General features: G+C 48.6%; 10 protein-coding genes across 10 annotated transcripts; 7 read left to right on the top strand and 3 right to left on the bottom strand.

The window, feature by feature from the left end:
* Positions 1-676: 676 nt before the first annotated feature.
* Positions 677-3,466, bottom strand: SPPG_02663 (uncharacterized protein). Its single transcript, XM_016750945.1, has 2 exons — positions 3,156-3,466; positions 677-3,076 (listed from the first exon to the last, which is right to left on the bottom strand). Exons 1-2 carry the CDS (start codon positions 3,268-3,270, stop codon positions 1,179-1,181), a joined length of 2,013 nt encoding a protein of 670 aa, XP_016610210.1. The 5' UTR covers positions 3,271-3,466; the 3' UTR covers positions 677-1,178.
* Positions 3,467-3,631: 165 nt separating this feature from the next.
* Positions 3,632-4,815, top strand: SPPG_02662 (uncharacterized protein; the record flags this gene model as incomplete). The annotated part of the gene is made up of 5 exons (XM_016750944.1): positions 3,632-4,003; positions 4,065-4,245; positions 4,309-4,395; positions 4,465-4,568; positions 4,630-4,815. 5 exons carry the CDS (start codon positions 3,632-3,634, stop codon positions 4,750-4,752), a joined length of 867 nt encoding a protein of 288 aa, XP_016610209.1. The 3' UTR covers positions 4,753-4,815.
* Positions 4,816-4,963: 148 nt separating this feature from the next.
* SPPG_02661 (uncharacterized protein) lies at positions 4,964-6,910 on the top strand. Its single transcript, XM_016750943.1, has 4 exons — positions 4,964-5,059; positions 5,122-5,198; positions 5,274-5,725; positions 5,791-6,910. The coding sequence occupies exons 2-4, from the start codon at positions 5,196-5,198 to the stop codon at positions 6,425-6,427; spliced, it is 1,092 nt and encodes a 363-aa protein (XP_016610208.1). The 5' UTR covers positions 4,964-5,059; positions 5,122-5,195; the 3' UTR covers positions 6,428-6,910.
* Positions 6,911-7,098: 188 nt separating this feature from the next.
* Positions 7,099-8,214, top strand: SPPG_02660 (uncharacterized protein; the record flags this gene model as incomplete). The annotated part of the gene is made up of 1 exon (XM_016750942.1): positions 7,099-8,214. One exon carries the CDS (start codon positions 7,099-7,101, stop codon positions 8,212-8,214), a length of 1,116 nt encoding a protein of 371 aa, XP_016610207.1.
* A 381-nt stretch (positions 8,215-8,595) lies between these two features.
* On the top strand, positions 8,596-9,989 carry SPPG_02659 (uncharacterized protein; the record flags this gene model as incomplete). Its single annotated transcript, XM_016750941.1, has 7 exons — positions 8,596-8,733; positions 8,804-8,891; positions 8,957-9,059; positions 9,134-9,208; positions 9,286-9,343; positions 9,403-9,853; positions 9,922-9,989. 7 exons carry the CDS (start codon positions 8,596-8,598, stop codon positions 9,987-9,989), a joined length of 981 nt encoding a protein of 326 aa, XP_016610206.1.
* Positions 9,990-10,182: 193 nt separating this feature from the next.
* Positions 10,183-12,084, top strand: SPPG_02658 (uncharacterized protein). Its single transcript, XM_016750940.1, has one exon. The coding sequence runs from the start codon at positions 10,377-10,379 to the stop codon at positions 11,985-11,987; it is 1,611 nt and encodes a 536-aa protein (XP_016610205.1). The 5' UTR covers positions 10,183-10,376; the 3' UTR covers positions 11,988-12,084.
* Positions 12,085-12,141: 57 nt separating this feature from the next.
* SPPG_02657 (uncharacterized protein) lies at positions 12,142-13,517 on the bottom strand (the record flags this gene model as incomplete). Its single annotated transcript, XM_016750939.1, has 1 exon — positions 12,142-13,517. The coding sequence occupies one exon, from the start codon at positions 13,515-13,517 to the stop codon at positions 12,381-12,383; it is 1,137 nt and encodes a 378-aa protein (XP_016610204.1). The 3' UTR covers positions 12,142-12,380.
* A 138-nt stretch (positions 13,518-13,655) lies between these two features.
* On the top strand, positions 13,656-15,794 carry SPPG_02656 (uncharacterized protein). The gene is made up of 5 exons (XM_016750938.1): positions 13,656-13,834; positions 13,895-13,991; positions 14,068-14,133; positions 14,192-14,299; positions 14,361-15,794. The coding sequence occupies exons 1-5, from the start codon at positions 13,761-13,763 to the stop codon at positions 15,582-15,584; spliced, it is 1,569 nt and encodes a 522-aa protein (XP_016610203.1). The 5' UTR covers positions 13,656-13,760; the 3' UTR covers positions 15,585-15,794.
* On the bottom strand, positions 15,587-17,167 carry SPPG_02655 (3-isopropylmalate dehydrogenase). Its single transcript, XM_016750937.1, has 4 exons — positions 16,925-17,167; positions 16,514-16,834; positions 16,035-16,454; positions 15,587-15,959 (listed from the first exon to the last, which is right to left on the bottom strand). The coding sequence occupies exons 1-4, from the start codon at positions 17,097-17,099 to the stop codon at positions 15,736-15,738; spliced, it is 1,140 nt and encodes a 379-aa protein (XP_016610202.1). The 5' UTR covers positions 17,100-17,167; the 3' UTR covers positions 15,587-15,735.
* A 99-nt stretch (positions 17,168-17,266) lies between these two features.
* Positions 17,267-20,014, top strand: SPPG_02654 (acetolactate synthase, large subunit, biosynthetic type). The gene is made up of 6 exons (XM_016750936.1): positions 17,267-17,493; positions 17,560-17,913; positions 17,981-18,684; positions 18,745-19,328; positions 19,405-19,647; positions 19,720-20,014. The coding sequence occupies exons 1-6, from the start codon at positions 17,399-17,401 to the stop codon at positions 19,786-19,788; spliced, it is 2,049 nt and encodes a 682-aa protein (XP_016610201.1). The 5' UTR covers positions 17,267-17,398; the 3' UTR covers positions 19,789-20,014.
* The last annotated feature ends 8 nt before the right edge of the window (positions 20,015-20,022 follow it).

Here is a 20,022-nt window from a genome sequence, read left to right as displayed (position 1 = left end):
CCAAATACTGCATACGGTAAACTTCCGCCAAAAAATAAATGGCTGCCCGATGGGTGATGCCCTGAAGTAAATCAGGATATGAGCTTTGTCATCCGCTTTTCCATTACCATGTCTCATTGTCTCATGCACAAGGGTCAAGCCCTATCCTGCAAAATGAACGGAAGCGAGGGAGAATGTTTTCTATGGGCTGTAGAATGCTAAACGACCGTCGCACCAAATCCTCAGACATGAAAGGTAAAAACAAAGACGCCAAGTCCGTTCTCCTCGTCCTATTCACTAGGTAAAAATGCCCAACAAAGTCAATTACGGCCCCCGATTTGGAGAGACTTTTTGCGCTTGCGCAGTATCTTGATCCTCTAATGTTTCCTATCAAGGAGCATGTCCATCTGTCAAAAGCTCAATAGCCATAAAAGAGACTTTGCGTCCTAGCATTCTAAATGGCCAATGCAACTGGCAAAATGGGCTCACAAGCAAACGAGCAAGAAAACATTTAGTGCAAAATTCCAGCATGAACATGATATTGGCCTACCATCAATGCCAAACTGTGTACAGGACGAACCCCACGATTCCAGGTCAAATACCGCTATCCTCAAATGATGTACATATTTCACATATTTCAAATTGGATTGCATTGAAAAAGCGTTATTGGAAAACACATCTCAAAAGTTGTGTTAGAGAGAGAAAGAAATTGCTTATTATCATCCATCTCGTACACAATTATTCATCCATGCACCCAACTTGTTTGTACATTTTCCCTTACCCTTCCCCCAGGCGAAAAGGTTGCGCTCCACTCCCCCCCAAAAAACCTTCTCTTTAAATACAAAACAAGCGTGCAAACTGCATACGAGCACTTTGCTCTACACACCCTCACCCACTCCAAATCCCTCTCTATAGAAAAATCAAACTGAAAACATTGAAAACAAAACGAGAGTAGTCTAAAATAATAAAATAATAAAGATAGGGGATATGTACAGTGGCCAATGGAGAACATAACCCAAGGCCAGTCGTTCGACACCGCAAACCAATAAACCATCAAGACCACTTATCCCCCAAATTACGCGAACCCACGCATTGCACATAACCGGGCTGAGTTGGGAAGTGGGATTTCCCTTGTGACTACTCTCAAACCTGCCCTCCAGACCGCCCTTTGTGTCCCAGAGAGCACTGTTACCGCACACTTAGAACCAGTTGTTCGCGCCGCTACCGCCCGAGCTGTAGCCACCACCGCCGTATCCACCGAATCCGCTACCGTGGCTTCCGCCAAAATCGTCACGGCCGCCTGGACGTTTGTCGGCAAAGCCGCCGCTACGCGGTCCAAAACCACCGGTTTCCTTACGGTAGTCAACATTTCCGCCGAATCGGCTTGCTCCACGGCTACCTCCACGGCCTCCACGTCGGTTGTAGCTTCGGTACTGCATATCACGCTCAGCTTCGCGGCGGCATTGATCCAGCCACTCGGGAACGTCTTGTTTGGCCTCCATCAAGATTTCCAAAAGTTCCTTGACCACACCCTTGTCACGTTGCAAGTTGAAGAAAGCAGTTGCTTTACCAGTGTTACCGGCACGACCGGTACGACCAATGCGGTGAACGTAGTCGTCAATGTCGGACGGCAAGTCAAAGTTGATAACGTGACCGACATTGGGAATGTCGAGACCACGCGCGGCAACCGCAGTTGCCACAAGGACGGGCGTTCTGCCAGATCGGAACGAGTGCAATGCTTGTTCGCGCTCGCGTTGCGTACGATCTCCGTGAATAGACGTTGCGGGGAAATTGTTCTGAAGTAAAAAGTTGCACAGCATATCGGCCGAACGCTTGGTCTCCACAAACACAAGAGTAAGTGTCGTCTTGTTATCCTTTTCAGAGGTTTCGGCATCGGCATATAAAAGATCGAGAAGGACGGAATGCTTGTCGGCCTCCTCCACGTACTCTACGCGCTGTGTGATGTTCTCGGATGTCGAACCAACACGACCGACGGTGAGGTAAATGTAATCCTTCAAAAAGTCCCTTGCAAGCATTTGAATGTTCCGGGGGAAGGTTGCAGAGAACATGAGCGTTTGACGTTCATCTGCAGAAGCCATATCTTCCTTTTCCACAATACGCCTGATTTGAGGCTCGAAACCCATATCAAGCATACGATCGGCCTCATCAAGCACAAGGTATCTAACGGCAGCCAGAGATACACGGCCACGCTCAATAAGATCCACCAAACGACCAGGAGTAGCAACAAGCAGTTCACAGCCTCGTTCCAAGTCACGGACTTGGTCGACCATTGGCTGACCTCCGTAACAAACACAGGGGCGAACCCATGAGCGGTAAGCAAATTTGCGGGCTTCCTCGTAGATTTGCAGAGCAAGTTCACGTGTGGGGGCCAAGACAAGTGTAGATGGAGTGACCTTTGGTCTGCTACGGCCATAACCGCCAGCACCGCGCTGTCCACCGTCCGCTTGGTGGTCTGGTGGACCATCCTTGAAGTTTTGACTGAGAATTGGCAACAAAAAGGCGGCAGTCTTTCCGGAACCTGTTTGCGCGCAAGCCATCAAATCACGCCCAGCGGTCACGATAGCGACAGAGTACTTTTGCACGGGTGTGGGATGACGGTAACCAGCGAGCTTTACGTTGGATTTCGCAAGTTCATCCAAAAGAGAATCGTCGAAATTCTTGATTGGCTCTGGAGCATCATGTCCAGAAGCATCGACGGGAATGTCGTCGTACTTTTCAAAATTGATACCGCTATTGTGCTGACTTCCGTAAAGTTGCGTTTCCAATCGACTGTCGCGAGGCTTGACATCGGGGCGGTGAGCAAATTCATCGCTGGGATCTTTTACATACTGGCGAGGGCCACGGTCATCGCGGCGACCACCAGCACCACCAAAGCCACCTCCAGAGCGATTTCCCCAATCACCACCGCGGTTCTGTTCACCACGTCCGAAATCGCCTCCACGGCTGTACCCACCACGGCCACCTTCACGAGGAGCTCCCCAGCCCGAGGCACGAGGTGCAGGAGCTGCCGGAGAGACAGAGCGCTCACCATCAGCTTGTGGAGCTGGGCCAGCGTTACGAAGGTGGGGAGGAACATCTGCAAGAGAGCCAAACAGTGTGCATGAGAAAAGAGCGGCCTGTCAAACTGCCAAACTCTTGAGAGAACAAGCACTTACATCGCGAACGAGGACCGCGTTGTCCATTCTCGTTGGAGGCGCCGTTGACGCCGAGAGAAGCGAAACGTTGGTCAAGAGCCTCTACGTCCGCATTTTGGTTGCTCATAGCTAGCATAGGGAAAGTAGTTTGTAAAAACAAGTGAGGAATCGTACGAAAGCGATCCGTATAAAAAAGAAAAACAAGCTTGTCGTTGTAAACGGGAGCAGTTTTCGTTTTAAAAAAGCCTTGAAAAAAAAGAAAAAAAAACCAAACGGAAAAACGTCCCTAAACACTGCTGCAAAGCGTCCTTTTATAAAAAAAAAAACTAGACTTCCCCCCCACCGAAACCCCCAACCAGCCAACTTGCCAACTGCGGGCTCTCCTTTTTTATTCCACGTGAATTGCATTTGATTGGTTGATGGATGGGACACGCTGATTGGATGGAGAGAGTGGGTCAAGTGAAAGGCAGTCGCTCAGAGTGATCTTCTATTCACAAATGCCTCCAAAGCGCAAAGGCCCTCCACCAAGATCCTCTACCGGCAAGGATGGGCCCAAAAAGAGACGAAAGGCAAAGATTCGGCCTGTTCAGGACGACTATGTATCTCCGGACGAGGAATCAGAAGGGGAGGCCGTGGTGGTTGATCTAAAGAGTTTTGAACAAGTGGAACAAATGTCATCCGACTCGGACGTGAGCGAGGGGGAGAGTGCAGAGGGCAATGATGAATTCAATATGGATGGTTTGGACGATGAGGATCGCGCTGATGCAGATGGTGAAGCTGAGACTGGAGATGCAGTGTCAAAGTCTACGAAAATGGCAAATGCCATTGGAAAGATCTTGTCTGGAGACCTCGATGCCAAGGATCAAAACGTTGGTATTCCTTGATAAATTGATGCAGCTTTTTTGGTTTGTATTTACATGTCTACGTTAGCGCCCGATTCTGGCAAAACAAAAACATATTGAGCGTGCTTTGGATGAACAAAAATTGGAAGCCAAGGCACGAAAAATCATTGCCGCAGAGAAAAAGGAAAAGGCAGATGTCGGAAGAATAATACCGGATCATACCACGACGGACTATGAAAAAAAATTGCGAAAGGTGGCCACGCGAGGAGGTAAGGCTTGGCATCTGATCCGTGACTATTAGTTGCCGAAAGCCAACAGTATGCATCATGCAGTGGTCAAGCTGTTTAATGCCATTCGAGTTGCACAAAAAACGGCCGAAGAAGTCAAAGCGGACGGAGTGCAAAAGAATGCAGCGACAGGTAGGGGCATTTGATTTCTACGGAGTTGATGATGCGCCAGTCTCTAATTGCCATATATACACTTTCTAGTCCCAGTGCTTTCGAAAAATAGTTTTCTCAATATGATCAAATCTGACGCAAAGGATGAATCTCAACCATCATCAATAGGAGAAACAAAAGGGGCTACAAAAAAGGTATCAAGGATGTGACGAATTACTGGATGAGATGGATAATTATTGACATGTTCCCGTAAAGAACACATCAGAAAAGGACGCAAAGGATACAGAAGGCGTTCCGTGGGTTAAATCAGATTTCATGATGAAAGCACCCAAACACTGGGATGAGGAGTCTGAGGAAGATGAAGTGGAGATTGCATAATTATTTTTTGTATTTATCACTCACCTGTACAGAAGCATTAATATATCTATAACGGACAAGAGCTTGAAGCGCATAGGTGTAGGACGTGGTTTGCGCAACTTGGTGGACGGCCTGCAGAGGCCTTCAGCCAATGACACACGTGACCGCAAATCTCGGAGTGATGAGTCAGTGAGCTGCATGTATCTGAACCTTCACCATTTCCAAATGTGCGGACGAACTGCTTTAGCGTTAGATCCTCAGCAAGTGCAAAACAGGACAGGAATTTCAAAGTGGAGAGACAAAGAATTATATCGCCCGTCTTACAATGGTATATGGGAAATCAGTTGGCAAAGATCACCACTTTATCTAACCTATAGCCTTGTTTGCAAGTTGCTCCAACACGGTATCAACCTGTCATTCGTAGAGACAAGGACGCCCATCAAGGCGAGAGATTGTTACAATGCATGGTTAGCGCGATTCATGTCCCACGAGAATGCCACACTCTCAAATCGCATTGTTTGACCCTCTCACCAACTCGATAGAAGTGGGGATTGATACCTTCTTGGAACAAGACAATGCCCGACTACACATTCACAATGCGGACGATTAATGCTCGCGACGACAAAATTAAAGAAGCTAAATCCATGTGGAGCGGTCTCAAGCACGTCAAGCGCTGCGTTGTCATCGCGGAAGGGTTTTATGAATGGCAAAAAAAAGGCAAAAAGGAGAAGCAACCGTATATGGTCCAATGGGAAGAGCCGGGACGGCTCATGTGCTTTGCTGGTCTGTGGGATCATGCGGTGATTGAGGGACAGGATGTGTGGAGCTACACCATCATCACGACGAATGCTAGCAAAGCATTGTCCTTCTTACACGAACGGATGCCGGTGATTTTAAAGTCGGAAGAAGAGATCGATATGTGGCTGGATCCGAAGCTACGCTTTACTGAAGAAGTTTCTAGACTTATGAGACCGACGGAAGATGGTTTGAAATGGTAGGAACAATGAACTTTGGATAGCAGGGTTTGGTCCACCATTATTAATATCGCTCTATCGTCAGGCATCCCGTTTCGTCATTTGTAGGGAAAGTAGGAAATGATTCAATTGAATGCATCAAGCCGATTGTAATACAGGACGAGTCTGCTTCCAAAAAGGCTCTCTTGGGATTCTTCAAAAAGGCATCACATGAAAAATTTGAAGAAAAAACAGTTGACACGAAGCGAGCGTCATCACAGGATTCACTGGATGTAACCTCATCACAACCCAAAACGGAGCGTGTGGAGATCAAGACAGAGGATGATGAATATGAAGAGCAGTTGCGAGCAGCTCTGCAATCAAGTCAGCGAGAAATAGAGTCACCCAGAAAGCAGACTAAAAACGATATGGCCAAGGAAGAAGCGCAATTTGAGCGGGATCTAAAAGTTGCTTTGAAGCTCAGTCAAGAAGAGGCTGATGCAGTGTCAACAGCTGCGAAGCGAAAACATGATGATGCCGACGACTGCGTGGAAGGAAGCAAGTCCTCGAGTACGGATGCAAATTGTTCCCCAGCGTCAAAGCGACGTCACGGGCACGCGAATGATGCATCCGTTGGTCCAACAAGCCCCACGCCAAAGGTGCAGAAAAGCAGTGCGAAAGGAATAAACAAGTCTTCAGCACCTTCCATCACTGCTTTCTTTAAGCCTCTTAATCCAAAATGATCGGACTTTCTGTAAACACTATGTACATTTCTTTTTTTTTGGAACCCCGCCCTTTTTGGGGAACAAGTGTTCTTTTTCTAGTCCGAGTGTGCAATTTCACTCCTCGAATGTTCCAAGCCCGATCTGTCTCCCCTCCGAACGACCCTTACACCTTTTGACTGCGGGATACGTTTCGAGGCCCCAGCTGCTCGAGTGGTTCACCCAAATTTCAAGGGATCCAGCACTCAAACCCATTTAAACTCAAAGGTCGACTCCATTTGGGACTCTATACTAGTACGATTCCTAATCATTGTATGTGCGTTGGATGGTAAACATTCTTGTGGGGATATTCAAGCAATGACCACGTAAGTACTTACACAGCATTGTCAAAATGCCGTATATTTTCAAACAAAAAAAAAGAGTGTGCTGTCAACTGGCTTCCCGTCCATCGATCGCTTGGGTTAATGTGATTTGAATGCATAAAATGTATGGATACAATTGGATACAATTTATCGCCACGCGTTGACAAACCTTACAGACACGCCTTTGTGCGCTGGCCAAGAAGAAGGTGTTTGAAATAAAAAGGGCATGGGAGGTTTGGGGGGGAAAGCAGATTGATGGAAGAAAGGAAACCATGACTTTTGCATCAACGATTTTAAAGTGTTAAAGGCAGCAGCAGCCACAAAGAAATCATGTCAACATTGCCTCATGCGTTCCACTTGATCCGCCGCGATGTGCCCAACATTACAGACGACGTTAAACATGCCATAGCCGAAAGCATGAAGCTTGGACCAGACTTTGACGTCTTTCGCCATGAAATCACTACGTACGCAGGCCTGCTCTTTGCTTTCATTGTACTTGGAATGACTTTGGGCATTACACTGTTCTCGGTTGTTTCTGGTCACTTTCTCAAAAAGCGTACAACAACGGCCCACGTTCACAGCCGGAGACCAAGGTTACGAACAACGTCGAGCGGCGCGGTAACATCGAAAAAGAGAAGGTCAAGAATGTTCATTGGGAACAGAATGTCAGTTTATTCAGCACGATCGTTTGCCACGGGATGGAGTACCGCGTCGGAATTTGGCAAGGACGAGGGTGGAAGGATACCAAGCATACCCGCCCTACCTTCCAACATACTGTCGAGACCCTCCGATGACGGATCGCACCATGCTCAAGGCAAGCGGAACTATTCAAGCCAACGCGTGTCCTTCCTTCCTCCACCACCTGATGAACCTCTTCCCTCCACTGTGGTCGTCCCGCAACCTCCACAACACCAACGGTACTCAATCGCCACCGTCGCCACGTCCCCACCCGTACTCGAAAGCACAGACGCTGTGTCACAAAGTCGTCCGTCATCATCGCATCGAAGATCGTGGTTCTCCTTTTCTGGAACAAGCGCCCCCAAACCCATCCTACATATCCGGCCCCGCCGTAGCCCTGGCACATTTGTTGTAGCTTCGGCAGAAGACGAGCATTATGATGATGATGATGACTGGTGGGAGGATGAAGAGATTTGGGGGAACGTGGAAGTGTTGGATACAGAGCCTGCACCTGACCTTCCGCCAAACTCTAGTGCTTCTCATAGTGCTCTTAGGGATGCTATCGCCGTGGACATTGATCCGTCCTCTAGTAGAGACGGAGACGGCGCATATGAGCTTATGGTGAGGAATAAACGCGAACAGAGTCATCAACGTCGAACGTGGCATATCCAAGAGGTGGATGCCAAATCCAGCTCAGAATCATCATCGGGATCTAATGCACCAGATAGCGAGATGGATGAACTTGACTGGTTGGACTTGTATGGATGATACCATATCTAATATCTTGGATATAGGATTTATAGATTTCTCATAGTTGTGTTTTGTAAGTAGAGTAATAGTAGGCTCGTTTATATCGGGAATAGACCACCAAAAGACCCGTCATCCGGATTGCTTACGTGGTCGGTGGTAAAATGACAAGTCACCGTGCGTTTTACGGGAAGCTAGCGACACCCTAGTTGACTGTCATCACCTACGATCGCATCATCCAAACTCTACCATGGACTTGTATCCGTATATGTAAGCCCAGCTAGATAGACTCAGCTTGTCATTCATTCCAACTCCTATTCCTCTTTGAACGTCAACAACTATTAGCTTTCACGAAAAGGTAGACCATCTAGCGCGTTTCTTTTCTAGGCAATGAATTGACAGATGACCTTCCAACCCTTCACAAAGCAAGAAGGGCAGCTATGTGCTCAACATGCATTGAATGCACTCTTGCAAGGGTCTTACTTTACCGCGGTAGATCTGGCTGATCTTGCCAGGCAGCTGGATGCCCAGGAACTGACGGTACGAGAATTCTAGAGTTAGTACACGTCGGAGGGAAGCATAATATAGTGATGAAAAAAAAACCCCCCAGGCGATGGCGGAGGGAAACGTTGGAGGTGTAGAGTCTGAAGAATATCAGCGATTTTTGAAGGAAGGGTCAGCAAACTATGATGATAGCGGTAAGCATACCTTCTTCATACCTTCCAAAAGCACACAGATATTAAGATCATTGTCCTATCGCCAGGCTTTTTTTCGGTTCAGGTTATATCTAATGCATTACGGGTCTGGAATCTGGATATTACCGCGATTGGGTCACAACAGGCCACTGCCGCCCGAACAGATCCGACGTAAGTGCAATCCCTCCATATCCACGATCATCTCGCCTTACTCTGCTCTCCTGCTGCTGCTGATGCCGGAACAGGAACGAGAATGCATTTATATGTAATTTGCAGGAGCATTGGTTTACTTTGCGCCGATTTGGTGGATCGCCAAAGAGGTATCATTTGCGCCGCACTTTAATGTATGGCGTGTGATAGTCCATCGACTCGACTGAACTCTACTTTCACTTTATAGATGGTATAACCTGAACTCTGTGTTCGACGGTCCCGAATACGTGTCTGAAACGTACCTTGTAAGTTGTGTCAAGCGCTCTGCATTTTGATGAACAACGTCTATAATATTTTTTCGTAGGGCCTTCTACTAGCACAGCTGGAAAACGAAGGGTACTCCATCTTTGTGGTGAATGGTCCAATTCCGCAGTCGGAAGCCGATCTGTACGCTGCTAGCGATCCAGTTCCAGCACCGTCACAAATTCCCAAGGGCAATACAAAGGGGGGCCGGTCTCAGCCAGAGAGCAGTCTGCAAGTGACAGGCACAGGCGTCGGATCTTCTGCTGGTGGGGATGATGACCTGGCGCGGGCCATCGCTATGAGTCTGGGTGAAGAAGTTGGCCCAATGGATGGGCCTACACATATACCTACAGGGAATCCTGAAGACGAGGACCTCAAGCGGGCTTTAGAGCAGAGCTTATTGGAGGGTGGTGTAGACTCGAAGACATTAAAGCGAGCCATAGACGAGAGTTTGAAAGAAGATGAGGAGAGACTCATGAATGAGGCCCTTCAAGCAAGCTTGCAGGAATCAGGTAGGTGCAACTATTATACTCTTGTTGCTGCGCCTGGGCGCCATTTTTAGAGTTTTGTTTTGTTAAAGCCGCTGCTTCGGAATCCCTGGACCCCGAGAACATTAGGCGGAAAAGATTGGAGCGCTTTGGTGGATGAGCTCCAATGTAAACTATGCAATAGTCTTGTTAAATATTTGTGGATATGTCCACACATCACATCGTTTTGCGCATAAGAAATTTCATTCCTCGTTACTGTTCATTCTTCTTTTATTGGAATGCTTCGATTGTTCGATATTTGGTTGCTTTCAACTCCTGTCGATGAGTGACGCGTCCTTGGAATTTATGGAACTTGGCATCAAAGTGTGATGGTTTTGTCTTTAAAGTCGACGTCGAGTCTGAACACAGAAGCTAATACACCCCACAGATTTCGCTCATCACCTCGTCTAGGTCTGCCCCGTTTACGTTCACGTTAGACTGTGTTGCTTGTCACGTATTTTGGGACATCCTGATCCAGTGCGACTTTGTATTCTGGTCGAGGAAAACAATGTCGCCGCTCACCGTCGCCGTTCAAGATCACAAAGGCCGAAGTTTCATCGCCACGCGAACTGTCCCTCCTGGTTCAGTCGTTCTCCGCACAAAACCTTACGCTGCAATCCCGGATTGCGGATCGCGACGGCATGTCTGCGCCTACTGTTTGCGCCTTGCTCATGGGTCAAAGGAATTGGAGGTATCGTGTGCAGAATGCCAGCAAGCCTTTTATTGTTCTTCAAGATGTGCAGAGGCAGACTGGGGCACATTTCACGCGGTCGAGTGCACATTTATGAAGGATCTTATGCTAGGGATGCCAGCTCCCCGAGTGAATGATCTAGGCAGTGGGGAGGAAGTCTCGGTACCCAATCGAGAGGAATTCGATAGTTACACCCTAGACTACATGTGGCTCCTCATGCGTGTATTGACGAAACGGACAAGAGAGGTGCAAGCGGGAATGAACCAAGTACCGTCGCCTCCATCAACTAGCTCACCCATCGACAAACCATCGACGGGCACGTTCGCCGACGTATGGGAACTATGTTCAAATTCTCATCTATTTCCCCCCGACAAGATGCCGCATTTCATTTCCGTTGCTCGCTCACTTGCACGTTTTGTCCGATCGTATCTGATTCCTGCCGCTAAACTTCCTGATTCATTTGAGCATACGTTATTACCTGCCCCAGCTCCGTCAGATCTGCTCTCATATATTGACCCACTGCCCCCATTAGAAGCATCCCTCCTTGACCTTATCCTCAAAGAAGAGTGTAATTCATTTGGTCTGTACACGTTTTCCTACAAGGGCCATCGCTTTCCCCGACAAGGTTACGCGTTGGCATTATATCCATTGGCAGTATTCTTCAATCATTCCTGTGTGCCAAATATTGGACATGTGACGCGACATGCAGCTATACCTCCAGAGCGCGGCGGCCTTGATGCAGCAGATTGTGCTGAAATGGTATTCTACGCGACTAGAACCCTGCAAAAAGGCGACGAGGCGCTTATCTCGTACGTGGCGTTGGACGGTGAAGCTGGAACAACTGGGATATCGCGTCGGCAAAATCTGGAGCAATTGTTTTTCTTCAAATGCGATTGCCAGCGATGTGCAGCGGAACGCGACAAACCTGACCAGGTTGTTGACACTGGATTAGACAAGCTGTTATGTCGCCGTGATGGTTGCCGCGGTTGGTTTGTTCCAGCTCCCTTAATGAAGAGGGCCGGTGGGCGCAAATTCGTCGAAGGCCAGGACCACCCACTTCACGATGTAGCGCAACGCCTTATTTCATTGCGAGATACGGCTATCCATTCCTTAACACCGGATGACATTCGCGACCGTATTGACGTGCTCAGCAATATACTGGACACAAGCAAGACGCACATCGAAGACTCATGTTCCTCGCGTCAAAGTGTCGACCACTTTGTTCTCTCGGTAATTATGGTAGCATTTACGCAACAACTTGCATCGTATCGCGCGATAACCCAGGGCGATGCCGATTTCAAGCGGACGCTGGACCGCTTATCTGACGACATGGAAGCGATATTCAGGAACCTTGACCAGAATAAGGTACGATCAAGGCACTCTTACACTGCATGGATATGCGAAGCGTGTGGTAGAACACGGGAATAGAATTTGATTACGATAGTTATTTCGCTTAAATATGCTTGGAACTACCCGTGTGGACTGGCATAGACGAATAGATCCGGATTTTAATCCTGAGGAAGCATTAGGTTTTCGACTTCGCATGGCAAGCCTTTAGGAACCATTTTTGTCTATTGTTCAGCTTGGACTCGTTATCTCAATGGCACATTACAATCAGGCTCGGTTTCATCGTACCCACAGTGATGTCAACCAGAGTCCTTTGCAACTATAAAAAAACACAAACCAACAGATGTAGCATATGTATCGCCAGGACTCTCCTGGAAGCCCGACACTAATGCAAAGGGAGTCCGCTCATCTTGCCCCTTAAGTCCAATTGACAAGACCGCATACCTGCTGCCTTCACGACTCACATCTGTTCAATCACCAGCCCATGGCAATCTTTGTTCCAACAGGCGAATGAGAACCTTTCTTTTTTCGGTGATATAGAGTAATAAACTTTCCACACCATTTCTCAAAGGCTTCTTCAAGATTCTTTCCAGCAACCATCCACGCCATGAGTTCCGCAGCGCCTTCACATGGACCCATTCCTAGACCTACTTGCTCAGGCGCCTGCTCTGGCCTGATTTGGACAAAGACGGCAGCTACCTCTGCATTTCTGGGCGCAACTGTATCTGTTGAGGTGATAGGGAGCCTCGGTAGCTCTTCAACGCGTTGCTGAAGGAGATTCTGTGGTTTTTCCTTGGGATGAGCACTCAAATGGTTTGGTTGTTGAGACGCTTTCATCGCATTCTTGTAACGTCCACCTGGTCGTTCCGCTGACCGCTCAACGGATATTAGGACTTCATCTGTATCATCTGTTGATTCAAATGAAGGGGTCGAGAATGATGCGCGTCTATTGGTCGCGTCACGCATAGACGCAGTCGCGATTTCAGGTGAATCAATCATATAACGGCCGGGAGTCGAAGAAGGAGTTTCTTGATGGTCAAAGGAATTTTGAGCGCGCTTGTTCCTGTAGTCTGCTTCTGGTACTGTCGATTGCCTGTTGTTAAGCTCAGGCACTGTGGCCGTAGGGTTAGGGAGTGACCATTTTGCGCAGAGTCGTCGAGACACGCGGTCGTCGTTTTCCGTATCGGGCGTATCTTCCGGGTTCCTGATAATTCTTTTGCTGAAATATGCGGCTTGAGACGACGAAGGCGGCATCGCAAGGTCGGGGTCCTCCAAACTAGGCGCTTCCGCTAACTCTTCAAGGTTCCTGATGGACACCCATAACCCAACAAACTTTTGCTCGATACAGTGTGTAATGACCATTTCTCGGCACATGTAAGCGTCATCCATTAACAGGTTCCACCAGGGCAATGGCGGCTTGGGAGGCTGCGGAAGCTGCACGTCATGGCGTCTAGATCGCCAAGAAAGCGGAGAAGCTTCTGGCAAAGCATCGGACGCGGAGGACTCGGGTTCACTTTCCGTAGCAGAAGTCGACAACTTCTTGAAGATATGCTCAAGCACAGCATCTTCACCCACCGTGTGGGCCCATGGTCGACGTCTTCCCGCGTTCATGGATAAAGAAGAAACGGTGGTGGTCAAAGATGGTTGGGAACGAGAGGTTGATCGGCTCTCGCGTAAGCACCGATTTGACTCGGTTCGAGTGCATGCTAATGCACATGACATGACACGGTGTGGCATGCGAGGCCCCAAAGCTGAACGAAGCCCATTTCATCTTTTGCATACTTTTATTGAAATTATCGTATACTTTTGAGGATAAAGAACCACTTGCGATTTTGAAGACAACGAGGAGGCGGAATGGTTGACTACGAGCATTTCCTGAACCAGCTGCGACAAAAGGAAGCGTCGCCGCTAATGAACCATTTTCGAGGGTATTTCTTACCAAGGATGTCGTACTCAGGCACGCAGTGCTGAAAACAGGTGACTATTAGGTTTTTGGCACGATTCAACTCGGAACGCCGCCCCATAATGCAGCAACGAAAGCTGGTGGCCAGCTTTTTACACTTTATATATGGCGAATCTTTGCAGGTTCGTGAGCTGTTATAGGCTGTCACCCGAAACGCCCTAATGGTTGAGCGCGTTCTGACACTGGCAATATGGATAGAACGAGCTATTCGCAGAGGCTGCAGAAGATGCTGAGTTGGAGAACATCCGGGAAGGGTGGGAAAAGGTAATAGGAGTGTCATCCGTCAGCGTTCAAGTGCGATTATATAACCGTAACTCTACAGCTCGTGATGATGAACATTTATGATCAAGTGTTTGGGGCACCGGGTACTGATGACGTGAAAATGGGACTTCATTTACAACGGAAGATTGAGACGTTCCAGTGGCTCCAAGTAAGTGTCAAATCTACTGTCATGATTCATTGTGGAACATCCATATTGATATCAACCTTAGGAACATCACTTGGATCTTCCATTTTCCTTTCATCACAACCTGGAGGTTGCCCAAGCTGAGCTTCTTCGCTTGAATGGGTTTCGCGCTCCCCGTGACAAACTTGTGATTCTACATAACACTACGCAAATCGTTGCAGATCTTATCCGCAAAGCATCGGACGAGAATGCCGGAAACGACCATCTTCTTCCCACCCTCATTTTGACAATTGTTCGCGCCAATCCCCCCAACCTGATCGGCAACATCAAGTACATCATGCGGTTTCGGAATCAGACCGAGCTCGAGAAAGGGCCGAATCAGTTTTGCTTGACGAATATGATGAGCGCTGTCAGTTTCATTTACAACATGTCTCCAAAGAGCTTGACATTGAGTGATGAAGAAAAGGTGAAATACGGGGTGGCAAAGGACCTTCCTCCGCGACCAGGCGAAGGCTCATCCATGCAACGGTCAGACTCGACTCCACAGGTTTCGCAACTAGCTTCCAAAGTATACACATCGACATCAGGGTGGTTTAATACGTTAATCAGGGAGGCGAAGATATTTGGTGAGCAGGCAGCAGGAAAAGTGGACGGATTCGTCAATCAGGTGATGGCGGACAGCGATGAAGAAGAAAATGACGGGCAGACGGGAAAGAATAGACCGCCATTGCCGCCGAGGCAACAATCGGGGCAGAACGTAAATTCCTATCCTGGAAACATAAAAACGACTGGGCCACAGACCGCAAATGAACAGTGGATGATGGAAGCGTCACCGACGGTTTCTCCACTAAGTCCTGTTCCGGGACTTGGCGAAGAACCCCGTGCTACCCCTTCACCTCCTACAAGACCCACGGGTGAGCTGTCGCGACAGCAGGAGGCGGAAATGGAAGATTTTGAGCTACAGTTGGCGATGGCCCTCAGTTTGTCCAGTATGGAGGAGGAACGAAAGCGACGAGAAGAGGTCCCGGCAGGCGGTACCGGAGATCTTATGGACGCAGGTCAAGAAGATGCCAGTACAACCAAGGAATCATTGTCCCCTAAACCGACCTCTGATGGATCAAACAGTGGAACAATACCATATTCAATCCCAGGCACAGCAGGGGAGGCGGTATCGCCGCCAACCACGGAGGTCGCAAATACCGCAGTCTCTGATGGATCCTCCGAAGTGGACGTGCCACTTTCGAAAAGCGATACCGCCAAAGCAACAGACCCAACCCCTGCCCAGCAAGAGAAGGAAAGTCTAATCTAGGGCTCTACTGTTTCTAGGGGTACATCAGGAGAGAAATGTATGGTAGATTCAACTTGCATGTGAATAATAGTGTATATTTTGCTTACGCCGTGAAGTAAAGAGACAGTGATAGCTTAATATCGGGGAATGGTTTTACACTTGTAGGGATCCTTTACGCGCGGTTAAGCTTCTCTAATTCTTCCCTTAATGCTGCAGCAACTGCATCTCCCATTTCCCGTGTGCCTACATTCCCGCCAAGGTCTTTCGTCCGCAATCCACTCTCGTCCAGCACTCTGGCAACTGCAGCTTCGATCGCTTGTGCTTCCCTGTCCAAACCTAGAGAATATTGCAGGAGGAGAGCAGCCGAGAGGATCGTGCCAATGGGATTCGCAATACCTATCAAAGAAAGAGCAATTGGTTATTTCATTTGCGATCAAACCGCTGAATGAATCAGTGAAATAGCGCACACACCAAGTCCGGCAATATCTGGGGCACTTCCGTGGATCGGCTCGTAGAGACCTACGCTCTTGTTACCCCAACCACTCAAGGACGCACTTGGCAACAAGCCCAAACTTCCAGGAATGACACTAGCTTCATCTGACAAAATGTCACCAAACATATTTTCTGTCAAGACAACACCATTCAACTTTCGTGGGTCTTTCACGAGAAGCATCGCCGCAGAGTCCACAAGGTTGTGAGAAAGGGGAATGGTTGGGTATTCCTTGGACAAAGTTTCCGTCACCACCTTACGCCATAGACGGGAGGTGGCCAGGACATTTGCTTTGTCAATGGAGGTAATAGGGAGTGGCGGATCATGGAGGAGGGAAAGAGAAGCTGCAATGCGGGTGATACGCTGAATTTCCGCCACAGAGTATTCCATCGTGTCCCATGCTGTTGAGTATGTGCGATCAGGGACTGCAGCATTATAGGGCACTTGCTGGGTCACCTACCAACACCGTCAGTCTCCTCTTGTCTTCGTCCGAAATAGATTCCACCGGTCAACTCTCTGACAACGGTAAAGTTGCAGCCTTGGACCACTTCCTCTTTTAAAGGCGAATGCTTGAGCAGCGATTTTCCAGGGAAGATGCAAGGTCGAATGTTTGCGTAAAGGTCAAGCTCTTTTCGCAACTTTAACAGACCGGCTTCGGGCCGCGGTGGGTTGGGATTTTCTGCAGTGGCGGGGCGCGGCCATTGAGGACCTCCTACAGCACCCAAAAGAACCGCAGAAGCGGCCTTACAGGAAGCCAGCGTCTGATCTGGCAGGGGTGAGCCTACGAGACACAAAGGAAATGCGGTCATTTCAACAATCACGATGTTCTCTGTCAGCGCAAAAGATCCCACATGATCCAGTCCTCCCTCACCTGTTGCATCAATGGCGCTTCCTCCAATGAGTTCCTCTTTGAACTGGAATGACAAACCGGTCGCCTTCCCGCGAAGTTCAGCAACAATCTCCAAGACCCTTCGCGCTTCCGCAACAATTTCGGGTCCTATTCCGTCCCCCGGAAGCAAGACAATGGTGGTCTGGTTCGTCGACATATCTGCTTTTGTTCTAAACAATACGAAATGATTTTGCAGATGATGAACAAACAAGAAAAGGCTCAAGAGATGACGCACTCGAATCAGGACGCAATTGATTGGTTCTGATGGTTTTCAAGTGCTGTGCCGCGTTCAAAACGAGAAATGAAATCTCAGAATTGATTTTCATCGTCGACTTGTTTCTTTCAAGCCGTTTTCTTGCCAATCAGATCACTTTAACCCATCGTTTGGGAGGAGAGACGATTGTGTACAAAGAAGGTTCCTCCATTTGCATCCGCCCCGTATCCCTCTGCACCAGCATGTTCTCCACAGCGACACGTCGGTGCTCACGCTATGCGACAAACTCGGCTGTTTGCGCTTCCAAGCAGCGGCGATTCCAAGGCTCTGTGGCCAGGTATGTTCTTTGTTCAGGTCTGTTTTTGTGAAAGTGGATGGTGCTCAATGTCTATCGAACTTTAAGCCGTCGTCAAAGCGAGGCAACAGCTTTCACAGCTCAAACGCAAAAGGCAAGCCCTGAGCCCCTCCAGCCATTGAAGAAACAGCAAACGTCCATCCCATCCCCGACAAGAGCAGCACCTGCCCAAACGGCGGCAAGAAATGACCCTGTGGTCGACTCCACTTTTGTTGGCATGACGGGTGGCGAGATCTTCCACGAGATGATGCTGAGACAAGGAGTGAAAACTGTCTTCGGTTACCCGGGTGGAGCAATCCTGCCTGTATATGATGCCATTTATAACAGCGATTACTTTGATTTTGTCCTGCCAAGACATGAACAAGGAGCTGGACACATGGCCGAGGGATATGCTCGTGTAACGTAAGTAGAATGAGAGATGCATTGGATATCTCCTGCAGTCGTAACAATGTTCCTTCCATGCAATCAGCGGAAAGCCAGGTGTTGTTCTGGTGACATCGGGACCGGGGGCCACAAACGTTGTCACACCTATGCAGGACGCTCTCTCAGACGGCACTCCTATGGTGGTATTCTGTGGGCAGGTCCCAACCTCAGCCATTGGGACTGACGCCTTCCAGGAGGCTGACGTTGTCGGTATCAGCAGATCTTGTACAAAATGGAATGTAATGGTGAAGGACATTGCTGAACTGCCACGCCGTATCAATGAAGCATTCGAGATCGCAACGTCCGGTCGTCCGGGACCGGTCTTGGTGGACTTGCCCAAGGACGTGACTGCTGGCACACTTACGAAGCCTATCGTTGGCGGCTTCGGCCCGTCTATTCCTGGGCGAAAACCCTTGACGGCTAGTTCAGAGCCTTCTCCTGTTACCCTCGAAAACATTGCCGCTGTTGCCAAGGCTCTCAACCGTGCCGAGAAGCCTCTCTTGTATGTGGGGCAGGGCATGCTTGCTACACCAGAGGGCCCGAAAATTTTGCGCGAGTTGGTGGAGAAGGCAAACGTACCTGTCACTACTACGCTTCAAGGATTGGGAGCATTTGATGAAGAGGACCCACGGAGTTTGCACATGCTTGGAATGCACGGTGCAGCGTATGCCAATCTCGCGATGCAAACAGCCGACGTTATCGTTGCTCTTGGTGCCAGATTCGATGATCGTGTCACCGGAAATCTGAAAAGTAAGTGGTGCTTCATTCGTGATGCAACCCCACTTGTACTAAATCAACTCTTCGCACCAGAATTTGCCCCTGCGGCAAAACAGGCAGCTTTGAAAGGAAAGGGGGGTATTTACCACTTTGAGATCATGCCCAAAAACATCAATAAAGTGGTGGAAGCTACCTTGGCGATTGAAGGTGACGTGTCGGCGAATGTGCGCCGTCTTTTGGACCACGTTAAACACCGACAGCGGGACGCGTGGTTCGATCAATTGGCGACATGGAAGAGAAAATACCCATTCTCGTATACTCCATCAGTCCCTGGCACCGCTATGAAACCACAAGCTGTTATCGAGGAGCTGAATCGACAGGTGGCCCACATGAAGGAAAATGTGATTATCACTACTGGCGTCGGTCAACACCAAATGTGGGCCGCCCAGTACTACCGCTGGAGATCACCACGTACATTTGTAACGTCCGGTGGTCTCGGAACTATGGGCTTCGGTCTCCCCTCTGCCATTGGTGCCAAAGTGGCATTCCCGGAAAAAATTGTCGTGGATATTGATGGCGATGCTTCCTTCTCAATGACGGGAATGGAAATGATGACGGCAAGGCAGTTTAACATTGGTGTCAAGGTCTTGATCCTGAACAATGACTTCCAGGGAATGGTAAGGATCAGAGCACGATGCCGTTTCATCCTCAAAGTCGACATATAATTAATGTCCGTCATTTTCTTGTATAAAGGTAAAACAATGGCAAGATCTCTTCTACGACAAGCGATACTCGGGCACTGTGATGCGTAACCCTGACTTTGTCAAGTTTGCTGAGTCTATGGGCTGCAAGGGTATTCGTGCACGTACTATGGACGAGCTACCAAATGCGATGCAAGAGTTTCTGGAGACGGATGAGCCTGTTATCCTGGACGCCATTGTTTGCAAGCATGAGCATGTATACCCTATGGTCCCCGCTGGCAAAGCTTTGCACGAGGTAAGCTGGACTTTCTCGGCGGCGGTTTTCAAGGTGTCAATCTCTCATCGATGATTTTTTCTCTCATTTTAGATGGAGCTTGGAGCCATTCAAATTGATGAGCCACATCACAAATTTGCCAATTCATATCTTGCACCATAGAGGATGAATGGGTTGGAGCTTTGGTTAGATGGCTAGGGAGCCCGGGTGCATCGATTCCGTTTGGGGGATGGCAACGTGTGATGGTTGTCGTCCCCATATTTTAATGTCGTCGTCTTCACTTTATGTTTTTCTTTTGTAATATAAAATCGTTGGAATGGTATCTGTTGCTGTGAAATGCAGGCGACAGTTGTTCTGACGCGTGAGGTCATCAACCGCGCTCCAAAACCTTCCCCA

This window comes from Spizellomyces punctatus (assembly GCF_000182565.1).
Source record: "Spizellomyces punctatus DAOM BR117 chromosome Unknown supercont1.4, whole genome shotgun sequence".
NCBI lineage: Eukaryota > Fungi > Chytridiomycota > Chytridiomycetes > Spizellomycetales > Spizellomycetaceae > Spizellomyces > Spizellomyces punctatus.
Note: the sequence above shows the minus strand (reverse complement) of the source record. Positions and strands in the feature narration are given on the sequence as shown.

Excerpts from the sequence above, each read along its gene's own strand:
- SPPG_02661 (XM_016750943.1), top strand. Across the intron at positions 5,726-5,790 it reads ACGGAAGATGGTTTGAAATG|GCATCCCGTTTCGTCATTTG; the intron begins GTAGGAACAATG and ends CTCTATCGTCAG.
- SPPG_02656 (XM_016750938.1), top strand. The coding sequence starts at position 13,761 with ATGGTTGACTACGAGCATTTCCTGAACCAGCTGCGACAAAAGGAAGCG. Across the intron at positions 13,992-14,067 it reads TATATGGCGAATCTTTGCAG|AACGAGCTATTCGCAGAGGC; the intron begins GTTCGTGAGCTG and ends CAATATGGATAG. Across the intron at positions 14,134-14,191 it reads TCCGGGAAGGGTGGGAAAAG|CTCGTGATGATGAACATTTA; the intron begins GTAATAGGAGTG and ends GTAACTCTACAG.
- SPPG_02654 (XM_016750936.1), top strand. The coding sequence starts at position 17,399 with ATGTTCTCCACAGCGACACGTCGGTGCTCACGCTATGCGACAAACTCG. Across the intron at positions 17,914-17,980 it reads GAGGGATATGCTCGTGTAAC|CGGAAAGCCAGGTGTTGTTC; the intron begins GTAAGTAGAATG and ends CCATGCAATCAG. Across the intron at positions 18,685-18,744 it reads TGTCACCGGAAATCTGAAAA|AATTTGCCCCTGCGGCAAAA; the intron begins GTAAGTGGTGCT and ends TCTTCGCACCAG.
- SPPG_02663 (XM_016750945.1), bottom strand. The coding sequence starts at position 3,270 with ATGCTAGCTATGAGCAACCAAAATGCGGACGTAGAGGCTCTTGACCAA. Across the intron at positions 3,077-3,155 it reads ACGCGGTCCTCGTTCGCGAT|ATGTTCCTCCCCACCTTCGT; the intron begins GTAAGTGCTTGT and ends GCTCTCTTGCAG.
- SPPG_02658 (XM_016750940.1), top strand. The coding sequence starts at position 10,377 with ATGTCGCCGCTCACCGTCGCCGTTCAAGATCACAAAGGCCGAAGTTTC.
- SPPG_02655 (XM_016750937.1), bottom strand. The coding sequence starts at position 17,099 with ATGTCGACGAACCAGACCACCATTGTCTTGCTTCCGGGGGACGGAATA. Across the intron at positions 16,835-16,924 it reads AAGCGCCATTGATGCAACAG|GCTCACCCCTGCCAGATCAG; the intron begins GTGAGGGAGGAC and ends TGTGTCTCGTAG. Across the intron at positions 15,960-16,034 it reads CCCAGATATTGCCGGACTTG|GTATTGCGAATCCCATTGGC; the intron begins GTGTGTGCGCTA and ends TTTCTTTGATAG.